Source organism: Vulpes lagopus, chromosome 3 (genome assembly GCF_018345385.1).
Source record: "Vulpes lagopus strain Blue_001 chromosome 3, ASM1834538v1, whole genome shotgun sequence".
In the NCBI taxonomy this organism is placed as follows: Eukaryota; Metazoa; Chordata; class Mammalia; order Carnivora; family Canidae; genus Vulpes; species Vulpes lagopus.
Window position 1 is genome coordinate 52,370,019 of NC_054826.1, and position 14,110 is coordinate 52,384,128.

Here is a 14,110-nt window from a genome sequence, read left to right on the forward strand (position 1 = left end):
ACCTTCAGGCCTTCAACACAGAGTGCAACAACTCTTTTCTGGTCTCCTACCCCCACTGTCCTCCTTTCTAACCAACCTTCCAAACTGAGGGACTCAAGCCCAGGTCTGGATTACTCTAGACCCCAAAGCTCTTGGCCAGCACACTCCCACCTCTCACAGACCCGGTCCAGCTTCAGTGTGGTGACAGTGCCAGGGCTGGGGGGCTGCAAGGGTCATGCTCTGGGGTCCCTGTGCTACTGTGATGAGAGAAAAGTCAGGTACTCCTCAGTATTCAGGAGCACCAGGGGCAGAGCTGAGCACTGTCCACAATAAGGGGAAAGCCTGGCCAAGGAAGCTGCTCATGAAAACTAAGGTGTTGACACATACTCTTAACAAGAATCCACTTGTAAGTCTGTAGATGGGTATGGGAGCAAGTGTTTAAACAAAGGCTGATTAGAAAAATAAACTAAAACAAGATGTTGTTGATTTATCAGATTGGCAACTATTAAAGAGATCATCAACAGCAGTGTAGACAGGGATGGAAAGAAACACATGCTCTCAAACAACCAATGGGACTGTAGATCCTCCCATCTTCGTAGGACAATCTGGTTATTGCAGCTTTTTAATGGATCAAGGTAGATCCGTTAAGCCTTGACACTTGAAGATATCAAAGATATTAAGTGACTCACCCAAGCCTGAAATTCTTCGACAAGCAGTCTTACAAATACAGTATCTGGCACACAAAAGACAAGTTTATCAACAAAAATCAAGGGGGGTGGGGGCGGCAGGCTGATGGGAACTCCAGACACTGGACTTTCAAGTAACTGGTTTTCTATATTCAAGGAGATATAAGACTGAAAACTTTGGAAAATACCTGAAATTTTAAATAATCACACTATAAGAAAATAATGTAATGTAAAAAAAATACAATAACTGAAGTGAATAATGTAATAGACAGATTAAAAACAGATGAAGAGAGACCCAGTGACTTCAAGGCCAATCAGACAGAAAAAAATACCGAGGAAGGAAGTGAGAATAAATGGTAGATACAAAACTGTCAGCAACAGAGAGTGAGAAACTGTAAGATACATATAGAGTTTCAGAATGAGAAGTGAGAGACCAAAGGAATATTTAAAGAGATGTCCCCATACTTACCTAAAACTGATTCAAAGACATTATTCAAAGAATCTTAAATCTTATAAACCAAAGTAGATAAAAAGAAAACCATACCTAGGCACTTTAAAAAGGGAGGAAGGAAGGAGGAAAAAAATAAAACCTTAAGAGCAACAAGAGGGGAAAAAAAAACCCATAAGATTATCTCCAAAGAAACAATTAACCTGGTAAGGGACTTCTCAACAGAAATACTGGGAGCAAGAAAATAACAGAATGAAACAGGGATGCCTGGATGGTTCAGAGGTTTAAGTTCTGCTTTCGGCCCAGGGCTTGATCCTGGGGTTCAAGGATCGAGTCTCACATCGGGCTCGAGGGGAGCCTGCTTCTCCCTCTGCCTGTGTCTCTGCCTCTGTCTCTCATGAACGAATAAAATCTTAAAAAAAAAAAAACAAAAAAAACAGAATGAAACATTTAAAAAAATAAGAATTTTCTTATTAAAAGAAAATAGCAACCAATATAGGAGTCTATAATTAACAAATGTACCCTTCAGGAATGAAGGTAAGGGGCACTTAGGTGGCTCAGTTGGTCAAGCGTCTGCCTTTAGCTAAGGTCATAATCCCAGGGTCCTGGAATCAGCTCCATATCAGGCTTCCTGCTTAGCAGGGAGCCTGTTTTTCCCTCTGCCTGCTCACCCCCTTGCGCTCTCTCCCTTTCTGTCAAATAAATAAATAATCTAAAAAAAAAAAAAAGTGAAGGTAGAATTAAAACATTTTTAGATAAACAAAAACATTAAAAGTTTCATTCATCAGAGAGAAGGCAAATTATCCAGATCCAGGTGTAAAGTCAGAGATTCAGGAAGGAACATAGAGCAACCAATACAGTAAATGTGGGAGTAAAAAATCTAAATAAATATTTGACTGCAGGGTGCCTGGCTCAGTTGGTTAAGCTGACTTCTGTCCTCAGCTCAGGTCATGATCCTAAGGTCAAGCCCGGCGTCGGGTTCCCTGCTCAGCAAGGAGCCTGCTTCTCCCTCTGCCTACATCTCTGTCTCTCTCTGTGTCTCTCATGAATAAATAAACTCTTTAAAAAAAGAGAAAAGAATAAAGTAAGTGACAACAATGGGGTAATTAAAGTAGTCCAAGATCCTTGCATTGTCCAAGAAGAAGGTACACATTATCATTGGACTTTGGTAAAATATGGCTGTGTGTCTTAAACTCCAGAGTAACCACTAAAAATCGGGAAGCAAAGAACTTTCAAGCCAGCAGAAGACTAAAAATAGGATAAAAATTAACCAATCCAAAAGAAGACCACAGAGAAAAATGAACAGAGAATAAGCAATACAAAAAGAAAATAAAAAAAGAAGGTATAATCCGGGTCACCCTGGTGGGCTCAGTCAGTTAGGAGTCCAACTCTTGGTTTCAACTTGGGTTGTGGCCTCAGTGTGGTGAGGTTGAGCCCTGTGTCGGACTCTGCGCTCAGTGAGGAGTCTGCTTTAAGACTCTCTCCTCTCTCTGTTCCTCTCCTTTTCTCTCCCACTCTCTCTGATAAATAAATAAATCTTAAAACAAAAAACAAACAGGGATGCCTGGGTGGCTCAGTGGTTTAGCGCCTGCCTTGGCCCAGGTCTTGATCTTGGAGTCCCAGGATCAAGTCCCACATTGGGCTCCCTGCATGGAGCCTGCTTCTCCTTCTGCTATGTCTCTGTGTCTCTAATGAATAAATACATAAAATCTTTAAAAAAACAAAAAAACAAAAAAACCCACATCATAATTATACTAAACGTGGAAGACTATATATTAATAAGCCTACATAAGATCTCTCTGTATTATTTTTTACAACTATAGATGAATTTATAATTATCTCAAAATAAATTTAATTTAAAAAGTAAATAAAGGGCAGCCCGGGTGGCTCAGCAGTTTAGTGCCGCCTTCAGCCCAGGGCCTGATCCTGGAGACCCAGGATCGAGTCCCACGTCCGGCTTCCTGCGTGGAGCCTGCTTCTCGCTCTGCCTGTGTCTCTGACTCTTTCTCTCTGTGTCTCTCATGAATAAATAAATAAGACCTTAAAAAAAAAAAAGTAAATAAAGGGACAACTGGGTGGCTCAGTGGTTGAGCACCTGCCTTCAGCCCAGGGCGTGATCCTGGGATCCCGGGATCAAGTCCCACAGCAGGCTCCCTGCATGGAGACTGCTCCTCCCTCTGCCTGTTTTTCTCTCTCTCTCTGGCTCCCTGCATGGAGACTGTTCCTCCCTCTGCCTGTTTCTCTCTCTCTCTCTGGTTCCCTGCATGGAGACTGCTTCTCCCTCTGCCTGTGGCTCTGCACCGCCCCCTCTCTCTCTCTCATGAATAAATAAATAAAATATTTTTTTTAAAAATTAAAAAGAGGGGATCCCTGGGTGGCTCAGCGGTTTGGCATCTGCCTTCGGCCCAGGGCATGATCCTGGAGTCCCGGGATCGAGTCTCGCATTGGGCTCCCTGCCTGGGGCCTGCTTCTCCCTCTGCCTGTGTCTCTGCCGATCTCTGTGTGTCTCTCGTGAATAAATAAATAAAGTCTTTTAATAAATAAATAAAAATAACAAATAAAAAAAATAATTAAAAAGAATAAAACACAGGGAAATTCTTTTTTTTTTTTTTATTTATTTATTTTTTATTTATGATAGTCACAGAGAGAGAGAGAGAGAGAGAGAGAGGCAGAGACACAGGCAGAGGGAGAAGCAGGCTCCATGCACCGGGAGCCCGATGTGGGATTCGATCCCGGGTCTCCAGGATCGCGCCCTGGGCCAAAGACAGGCGCCAAACCGCTGCGCCACCCAGGGATCCCGGGAAATTCTTTACAACACTGAATGCAGCAAGTTTCTTGGATAGGACTCCAGAGCACAGACAACAACAAAAAAATAAAGTGAATTTCATCAAAATAAAAAATTCCTGCACATCAAAAACATGGAGAGAACAAAAGGACAAACCACAAAATGGGAGAAGATATTTCCATATCATGTGTCTGATAAAGAAGTAGTGTCTCCAGAATATACAATTGCAATATAAAAAGAAAATTTCAAAATGAGCAAAGGACTTCACCATTTTTCCAAGGAAGAAGATAAATGGCCAATAATCACATGAAAAATGCTCAATGTCTAAATAAAAAAAAAAAAATGCTCAATGTCATTAGAGAAATGCATAACAAAACCACAAGATACTCCCTCACACCCATTAGTATAGATGTCTATTATTAGAGGAAAAAAAAAAGGAATATAACAAGTGTTAGCAAGGATGTGGCTGGCTCAGTGGGTAGAGCCTGTGACTCTTGACCTCCAGGTCATGAGTTCAAGCCTCACACCAGGTGCTGAAATTACTTAAAGAAATGAATAAACTTAAAAAAAATAAAATTAAAAAAAAAATTTTTAAGTTTTGGCAAGAATGTGGAGAAATTGGAACCATCATGCATTGCTGGTGGGAATGTAAAATGGTATAGTTGCTACGGAGAACTGTTTAGTGGCTCTCAAAAAGTTAAACATGGGCTGCCTGGTGGCTCAGTCAGTTAAGCATCTGCCTTTGGCTTGGGTCATGATCCTGGGGTCCTGGGATCAAGCACTCTAAGGGGATGCTCATCTGGGAGCTCCCTGCTCATCTGCAAGCCTGCTTCTCCTTCTGCCCCCGTCCCCTGATACGTTCTTTCTCTCCCTCTCTCAAATGAATAAAATCTTAAAAAAAAAATTAAACATCGAATACCATATGACCCAGCATTTCCACTTTCTAGGTATATACTCAAAATAACTGAAAGCAAGGACTCACTCATGTACACCCATGTTCATAGCAACATTACTCACAACAGCCAAAAGGTAGAAACAACCCAACCATCTAACAAGTAAATGTACTAACAAAATGTAGTGAACACATACGGGAACAATTATTCAGCCATAAAAAGGAATGAAATACTGACACATGCTACAACATGGACCTTGAGCTATGCTCATTGAAATAAGCCAAACATACAATTATTCTATGATTTCATTAAATGAGGTCCCTAAAAAAGTCAAATTGAGACAGGAAGTAGAATATTGCTTACCAGGGGTTGTGGGGACCAAGGAATAGAGTCACTGTTTAAAGAGTACCAAATTTGTTTAGGAAGATAGGAAAATTCTGAAGACAGACGTTGGTAATGGTTTTCCAAGGTGAATGTACTTACCGCCACTCAACTATATACACTTAAAATGGTTAAGATGGTAAATTTTATGTTTATGTACATTTATAATAAAAAATGTGGGATTTTTTTGCATGTGCAGATACATAAATAATCAAATAATTTTTGTAGATAGCCATTACATTTTTAAACACCATTTAAATGCTAATGAGTATCCTACTGAAGAGAAAGTTTTCATAAATTAAATGACTTAGAAGTAGGGCAAAAAGATTAAAATGACAAATTTTGTGTTTTACCACAATAAAAATAAACCAATAATCCCCTGAAAGCCTAACTATATGTTTACAAAATACAACTCTTAAAACATAAAGAAGTGGAAAAAAAGGAAAAGGGCAGAAAAAAATACAACATGCAAATGCTAACCAAAAGCAAGCTTGTAATAAATAAATTAAATAAATAAGCAAGCAGGCTTGTGCAGCTACACCAATAAGAAAGTTTAAAAGGGGACTTTCTAATGATCATTTCTTTTTTTTTTTTTTTACGGCTTTTTTTTTTTTTTTTAATTGATTTATGATAGTCATACAGAGAGAGAGAGAGGCATAGACAAGGCAGAGACACAGGCAGAGGGAGAAGCAGGCCCCATGCACCGGGAGCCCGACGCGGGATTCGATCCCGGGTCTCCAGGATCGCGCCCTGGGCCAAAGGCAGGCGCCAAACCGCTGCGCCACCCAGGGATCCCTCTAATGACCATTTCTTAATGAACAAAAGATTTCATTTGCCAGGAAAATTTTGGCCTCAAAATCTATAAAGCAGAAACTGACAGGATTACAAAAATAAAAACAAATCCAGAAACCAATTTTAACATACCTCTCTCAGTAATTGATAAAAACAAGTGAAAATGTTAGGAAGAATATAGATATTTGAACATAGTCAGCAAATCTGACCAAGGACCTAAACAGCACAATACCTCAACCTGCTGAGAATCCACATTCTTTGCAGACATACAAAGAAAATTTTCCAAAAATCTGACCATTTGCAAGACTCAAAAGACTTCCAAGGATAGAAAGAACAGATTATATTTTTTGACCATGATAAAATCAAACTAGATATTAATAACTTTTTAATAACTAGAAAAGCCCTTATATCTTTGAAAAAACTTAAATAATCTCACCTCTACAAAAATCAGCCCAGAAACCAGATTTCAAATGGTCTTGATGCCCAGGAGTTTTCTGCACCTGGGGAGAACACACTGAGATAAGACCCCCAAGCTGGTACAAGGTGTGCCTCCAAGCATAAGGGCATCTGTGAACACGGAGATGAGAAAGGAACACCTACCTACCCTCCTGCCCCTCATATGTTTATAGGGAAAGGAGTTTCAGGAAAGAGTACACTTAAGTTGAAACCTGGAAACGGATTCCTACAGGACTACCCAGGCTTTAAAAGTCTCTGCATATAGCAGATTGAAGACTGCAGATCAGTGGAGGGAAACAGCAAGAGAGAAAGAGACAATATAAAACCTCTCAAAGAATTTAAGCAGGTGCAGTTGAGGTACCAGCTGGAAGTGATTTAGAAGTTGCTTTTGGAGGCAGAACATGACATGGCCATGGTTTTCCATCCTTACTGCAAAGCCAAGCCCTTTGGGAAGCTCAATAATCTTAAATGCTCTGGCCCGTCCTGGGGCGAACTAAATCAGAACCACCTGGCAATCATAAAGCATTTTACAGTTAGTGGCTTCCAGGTCTTTGCTCAAAACAGCTGGAAGGCAAAGCTAATCCAACAGTCATCATGAAACATTTTGATGAAAGATCACTACGTGATTTTGCGTTTTTAAACCTTAAGAAATTTAAAATATTGAGTAACCCTGCTATAACAAAACTCCCTACATCTCCATCTACTATCTAAGTGAACACACACTGTCAGCATTACATCTATAAAAACAAAAAGCAGAAGTGGTTCTGAGGCCTGTCTCATTCTGATAATAATAGCCATCCAGATAGGGATGTCCCCCTGGACAACAGCTTATTGGGATGTTTGTTTGTTTGTTTGTTTTTTAATTGGGATGTTTATCAATAAATTTTTACTTTTAAAATAATTATCAGGATGCCTGAGTGGCCTAGTGGTTGAGTGTCTGTCTTTGATTCAGGTTGTGATCCCAGAGTCCTAGGACTGAGTCCAGCGTTGGGCTCCCCGCAAGGAGCTTGTTTCTTCCTTTGCCTATGTCTCTGACTCAGTCTCTGTGACTCTCATAAATAAATAAAATATTAAAAAATAAAATAATTATCAAAAAATTGTGTAATGCATTTTGACCAGTTGTATATTAATAACTATAATATTCCCCCCTAAAACTGGTAAAACTTAGTTTCAAGATCCCAACAAAGTTAAAAGGTTTAAAGTATTACATTTATTTTAATTGCAGAGATATAAGACAAGCTAATCAAGAAGAGACTTTCAAGCATTATATATGTTGCATAGGACAAAATTCTGTGTGGGATGAAATGAAAATTCTTTTTTTTTTTTGAAATGAAAATTCTAATTCAATAAAAAATAAACTGATATATAATTTGGGTTGATTCATAGTGTTTAAAACATACAGTGGATATCAAATTGAAATATTTAGATTCCACCGAATACACTGAAGAGTACTGAATAGTTTCATTTAAAAATGGCAATATTTGGGGGCTCAGTCAGTTAAGTGTCCAATTCTTGATTTCAACTCAGCTCTGGTCATGATCTCAAGGTCCAAGGTCGTACTCCCTGCTCAGCTTGGAGTCTGCTGCTCAGCTTGGAATTTGCTGAAGATCCTCTCTCTCCCTCCCCCTTTGCCCCTCCCTCCACGGGGCGGGGGAGGGGGGCACATGCTCTCTCTCAATACATACATACATAATAAAATCTTAAAAAAAAATAAAATGGCAATTTTTTAAAAAGATTTAATTTACTCATAAAAAAATAAAGATTTTATTTATTCATGAGAGACACACACAGAGAGAGAGGCAGAGACACAGGCAGAGAGAGAAGCAGGCTCCATGCAGGGAGCTGATGTGGGACTTGATCCCGGGACTCCAGGACCACGTCCTGGGCCAAAGGCAGATGCTTAACCGCTGAGCCATCCAGGGACCCCCAGAATGGCAATATTTAAAATACACTGGAAACTACATCCTTTGCAAACACTTAAACTTAAGAAAAGCAATTTTGGATATCAACTTTTAAAAAGGGCAAGAGGGTATATACTTTCAGATAGTACATCAGCCAAAGAAGCTTAAATGCCATTCTGCAGCTTCCATACAAGGCTCCTCAAGATGGGGCCCAATTAGCCCCTTGGGCTTCCAACTGTCCTGTGCTCCAGCCATCAGACTCTTGGGAGTTCCAGTCACCTTGGGGCCACTCCTTGGTCTGGACTGCTCAACCCCCAAACAGCAGAAGCTACGTTTTCTTTGCTCAGTCAACAGCAGGTGCTTAGGAATGCTTGCTAAATCAGTGCCCGTCCCAGAGTGATGGGGGACAAAGAAAAGTACAGAAAGCACCTCTTAAGTCCAATAAAGAGATGGTTCTTGGGGAAACACTAGGCAGAAAATTCTGAGTTCCAAGAAATTTCTTTCAGGAATTACAGGAAACAGAGGTGCCTGGAAGGCTCAGATAGTTAAGCATCTACCTTCCACACAGGTCGTGATTCCAGGATCCTGGAATGGAGCCCCATGTCTGGCTCCCTGATCAGCAGGAATCTGCTTCTCCCTCTCCCCTTGCTGGTGCTCTCTTGTGCACTCTCTCTCTCTCTCTCTCTCTCTCCCTCTCTCTAAAGTAAATAAATTCTCCAAAAAAAACCAAAAACCAAAAAACAAAACAAACAAACAAACAACAACAACAACAAAATTACAGGAAACACTCCAACCCTTTCAAGAATATCTGCAGGGCCAAATAGGAAAGTCTCTAGAGGGATCCCTGGGTGGCGCAGCGGTTTGGCGCCTGCCTTTGGCCCAGGGTGCGATCCTGGAGACCCGGGATCGAATCCCACATCGGGCTCCCGGTGCATGGAGCCTGCTTCTCCCTCTGCCTGTGTCTCTGCCTCTCTCTCTCTCTCTGTGTGTGACTATCATAAATAAATAAAAATTAAAAAAAAAAAAAAAAGGAAAGTCTCTAGAAGTGAATGGAGACATGGGAGAAGGAAGATAATTATATCCCAGACTGAAAATTTCAGGATTCTTTCAGCATCACCATGCCACTGACAATGCTGACCAACAGCTACCTACAACCATAATTAACTTGTAGCTGAACCAATTTCTAAAAGTTCCAGCACTATATGTACCTTATTTAAAAAGTAATAAAATCAATGCCATACCAAACTCACTTCCATAAAAAATGTAACATTATAATTTTAAAAATTTATCTGAAAGGCCTAAGGCAGAATAATGTGACAGGATGTGACTTGGAGATAAAGTTGTTAATGAAATACTGAGTGGGTGGCTCTCAAGCAGAGACACACCAGAGAAAGAACTAAGCAAGCATGAAGAGCCAGGAGGCAGTGTCCCAGTCAGAGGGAACAACAAATGCAAAGGTCCTGAGGCAAGAAGGCAGCCAGAGAGGCTGGAACAAAACCACCGTTATTAACAGAGATGCCAGAAGCCAGACTGTGTAGACTTGATGCTTATTTGTCCCTTTACAGGTGACCCCAAGCTCTGAGGATGAGAGTGAAAGCTGAAGAAAGTAACCCAGATGTCCCTAGCAGAAAGGAGAGAAGGAGCAGAAGAGACAGGCAGCTGAGGCAACATAAGGACAGTGTGGGCTCCCAGAACTAAATGGGGAAGCCATCCAGAATGGACCAGGGTGATGGAGAAAACTAGGACAGTGGCCAACAGCTTAAGCCCACAGAAAGGAATGTTATCAGGCAGGCTAGAGTAGGAGCAGTTTCTGCCCCATGCTGTGACCCAGCCCAAAATTAGTCCTCTTTCACTCCTTTCCAGACCTAGACTTCCTCAGTGTGGAGTCTATGTAGCAACTGATCTTGGCCACTGGTCATGTATGACATGCTAGTGACGCCTGAGGCTCCCTAACCTCTGGAGTAAAGGTCACAGAAATAAAACTGCCAACAAGTCCAGCTCCTCTATACCACTGATGACAAGACCCTCAGTGAAGCACTGGGGAAGTGGACTAAGTCTGCAAGTATTTCTAAGGGACTCCTCCACTGTCCAGGGGGATGGAGGGGGGCACGTGAAGAAAGCAAACTGCTGGCCTTAGATATCAGACAGATCAAAATTTAAATACCGTTTATACCATTCACTGTCTGTGTTAGCTCTGCATAAAGCCATGACAGCGATCTAGTTCAAACAGCCTTTTGAAAATTAAACGCAATAGGGCATTTTATGATCAGTGCTTAACACACACAAAATATCCAATAAAGATTCCATCTGTTCCATCTACCCCATTATTGAGAGTTCAATGCACACAGCCTGAGAGCTCCACTGTTTATCAGCTATGTGACTTTGAGTAAGGCACTTTCAACTGAGCCTCAGCTTCGTTCGTAAAGCGGAGAGAACATCGCTTACTTCACATGGCTTTCGAAGAAACTAAATGAGAAAGGTGTGAAGGGTCAGGAGCAGCTCCTGACACACAGTAACTTCAATAGTCGCTTCAAGTTACTGGTGAGTGTTCCCAAGATGAAAACCTTAGGGGGAGGGGTGGAGGGCGCAAGCCTTCAAACCGAGCTCAGGTCTGTGGGTGCTGTGAAGACTGGGAGTAGCGGCTACTCAGGGTACACCTAGCGTCCTGGGAGCCACTCACCTGGTGGTTCCAGATAGAGCCCTCTTTGCTGCGCTCATCCGGGGTCAAACGCACGTACTGGCTCGTGAGTATAGTGCTGCCTTGAAAATCCCAGAGGGGCATGGAGCTGGAACCGACCCCTGCAGGCAGAGACGGGCGTAGACAGGCGCGGTGAGAGGCCACGCCGGGACTGGCCTTGCCAGAGGCAGGAAACCCACTGAGGTGCTTCGCTCAGGGGAAAGGAAATCCCTTCGCCCAACCCTGTCCAGCCTCGCCCTCGCTGCACTCATTCCCACCCCAGGCCTCACCTTGGTAGGGCTTGATAAGCGAATGCTCCCGCTTGAGGTGTTCACTGTTACCGTCAGTTATATCAGCAACAACCGGCCCCAGCAACAGGAGAAGAAAGAGAGGTGTAGTGGGGCCAGGGCCGGGGCCGGGAAGCCCAGGCCTCCCCAGGCACCGCCGGCCCCAGCCCCAGCGCCAAATCCAGCCTTCCGCCGCCATTCTCCGTTCCTCTCGGCCACTTCCGCCCGAGGACTTCCGCCTTCCGGGCGCCCCATCTAATGTCCTCCGGCCGGAAACCCTTCAACCCTAGTGTCACCGGAAAGTTAAAAAAGCAAAGCTTCGCAGCCGAAGGGAAGGTGGCTTTATTTACTGAGCAGCCCCCCGACCTGGTCAAGTACTGTTCCATTTCCTTGGCAGCTCCGAGGAACCCACCGGCCAGCCTCGGCAAGGAGTTCTTACGAGCGACAAGAGACGCAACCAATCATGGAACAGCACGTTAGGCTTGTGAGCCAATGAGAAACAGAGGGATGGTTTGACTAGGGGCAGCCCGGAGGTCGTCTGCGAAGTGAGGCATGCTGGAACTTGTAGTTTTGAGGGGGGGCTTTTCGCGCGGGCTGGGTAGACGAAGACTGTAACGACCTCCTTGGAGTAACGTTTCCCAGTCTTGGGGGAAAGAATGCAGAATGGAAGGCGGAGGCCTGAATTCTAACTCCCGCGACCCTCGTATTCACTGAGTGGCCTGGCTGGCCTGTCCGAAGCCTCACTGGCCCTACCTCTCTCCTGGCTTCATGCCTTTGGAGATGTAGAATTCCCAGTTGAAGGCTTTCACTACTCCCGAATCAGTCGGGTTTAAGCAGGAGGAGCAGACCCGGGTCCTGTCCCGGGACACCAGTTGGGACCCATCCGCATTCAAACTGTTTGAGTGCCTGCCCACTGCACCTGCAACAGCCACGAATGGTCCAGGAAAGCGGCCTGTGGACCAGAGGACCAGAGACCAAAATCTGCTGGCCCACAGCCGTATAGAGTTCTGTTTTACCTGCTCGTGCTATTTCAATACAACGATTTAAATATCAATATTTATATATTTTTTAATGTTTTAAAGATTTTATTTACTTGGGCAGCCAGGGTGGCGCAGCGGTTTAGCGCCGCCTTCAGCCCAGGGCGTGATCCTGGAGACCCTGCATCGAGTCCCACATCGGGCTCCCTGCATGGAGCCTGCTTCTCCCTCTGCCTGTGTCTCTGCCTCTCTGTGGGCTGAAGGCGGCGCTAAACCGCTGAGCCACCCGGGCTGCCCCCCAAAAAAGATTTTATTTACTTAAGAGAGAGCCAGAGTGCACGCTCACACATGCGGAGCGCGGGGCAGAGGGAGAGGGAGCCAGATTTGGAGCTCCATCCCAGGATCGTGACTCCAGCGGAAGGCAGCCGCTTATCCGACTGAGCCACCCAGGCGCCCCTTGGTATTTTCAAACCGACAGACTTAGAAATCCAAATTTCTAGGTTTTCGGGAAAATCCTGGAGGTCCAACCCCACTAGGCCCCACAAAAGCCTTCCTCTGCTGACCTAGCCTCCCTGCTGGCCAAATTATAGCACCTGCTTAGGCCCTTTAGCTATTTGAGTAAATAACCCCTGTTACAGTGGAGAGGGAGTGTCATTTATTGCTCCTTTATTTCAAGAAACTGCCCTTTTGAATGAGTGAACATATTCAAGAATAAGTGCTGAGACATCTTTTCTGGATCACCTGTCTTTAAGTAGCTTATTAAAGTCATAGTCTTATATGTAATACAGACATATACAACAAAAGTCCCCTGCCACTCCCTCTCAAAGAGTATTCCCTTCCAGAGATTTATATCTATACAAACAAGAATATGTACATTCCACTAGACCTGGAGGAAGGCTGGGATATTTGTCAGTTAGGGTCACCTCTGAAACCCCAGCATCTAAGAACCTCACTTGGCACAAAGGAGGTGATTAATAAGTAATTAGTAAAAATATGAATATTTGTTCCAGAACCTAGAATTGGGTCATGAAGAATGAGTAGGAGTTTCCCAGCAAGGGGAAAGGCATTCTCAGCAGAGGGTACAGGAGATGTAAGGACCCAGAGGGATGCCTGAGAGCATATGGGATGAAAGCAGTTCGGAATGGCTGAGGGGAGGGAGAGTGTAGCTGAGGCCAGAACTTAAAGGGCCTTCAATTTCCAGCTAAGGAACATGGCCTTTTTCCAGAAAGCAATGGGATGGTTTTAAGCATGGGAGTGACCAGCATGGATTTCTTTGGCTATGGTGAGAAGAGATTGGAGGGGGGGGTTACCCTCCCAAGGGGGGGAGACTGAATAGAAGGTCATTATGACCAGATGAGAGATAGCAAGACCTAAGCCAGGGAAGTCTCCAGAGGGAAGGGGCATCAGATCTCCCACAGAACAACTAGATATCAGTAATTGATATCTCCCTGTGGGAAGCCTGGGAGAGAGCAGTCGAGAGCAGTGTTTTGAGGGCTGGAGGTACCCTACCGCTCTCTTGGAGAGGAGAAAACCTGATAAGGACTAAGAGAAAATGGGAAGTCCCAGGGCTGGCCGGGGTAAAGACATGGTCAGAGCTGAAATTGGCATCCATGGTGGAAAGGTGAGGAGAGGAGAAGATGACCTTATTGGAGGTCAGAGTCTGTCACAGGGCCCTTTTAAGGGAGAGACATAAACTGTTGGCACCTGGGCTGCTGGCAGCCCAGGCACAGCTCCTGGCACCTAAGCACACATATTTACAACCTAGCAGTAACTAACTTGACATGTATCCTTGGGCAATTCACTCTCTCTGAGTCTCAGTTCTCTGATCTGTAAAATGGAAATAATGAG

At 43.7% G+C, this 14,110-nt stretch overlaps 1 protein-coding gene across 1 annotated transcript in view; it reads right to left on the reverse strand.

Moving 5' to 3' along the window:
• The window catches only part of LMAN2 (lectin, mannose binding 2), a 20,272-nt gene extending 8,666 nt beyond the window's left edge, over positions 1-11,606 (reverse strand). Inside the window, exons 1-2 of the mRNA XM_041749767.1 lie at positions 11,289-11,606; positions 11,002-11,120 (exon numbers count right to left, since the gene is read on the reverse strand). Coding sequence (XP_041605701.1) covers positions 11,002-11,120; positions 11,289-11,484 — 315 coding nt within the window. The 5' untranslated portion in view covers positions 11,485-11,606. The remainder of the gene's footprint in view (positions 1-11,001; positions 11,121-11,288) is intronic.
• Positions 11,607-14,110: the final 2,504 nt, after the last annotated feature.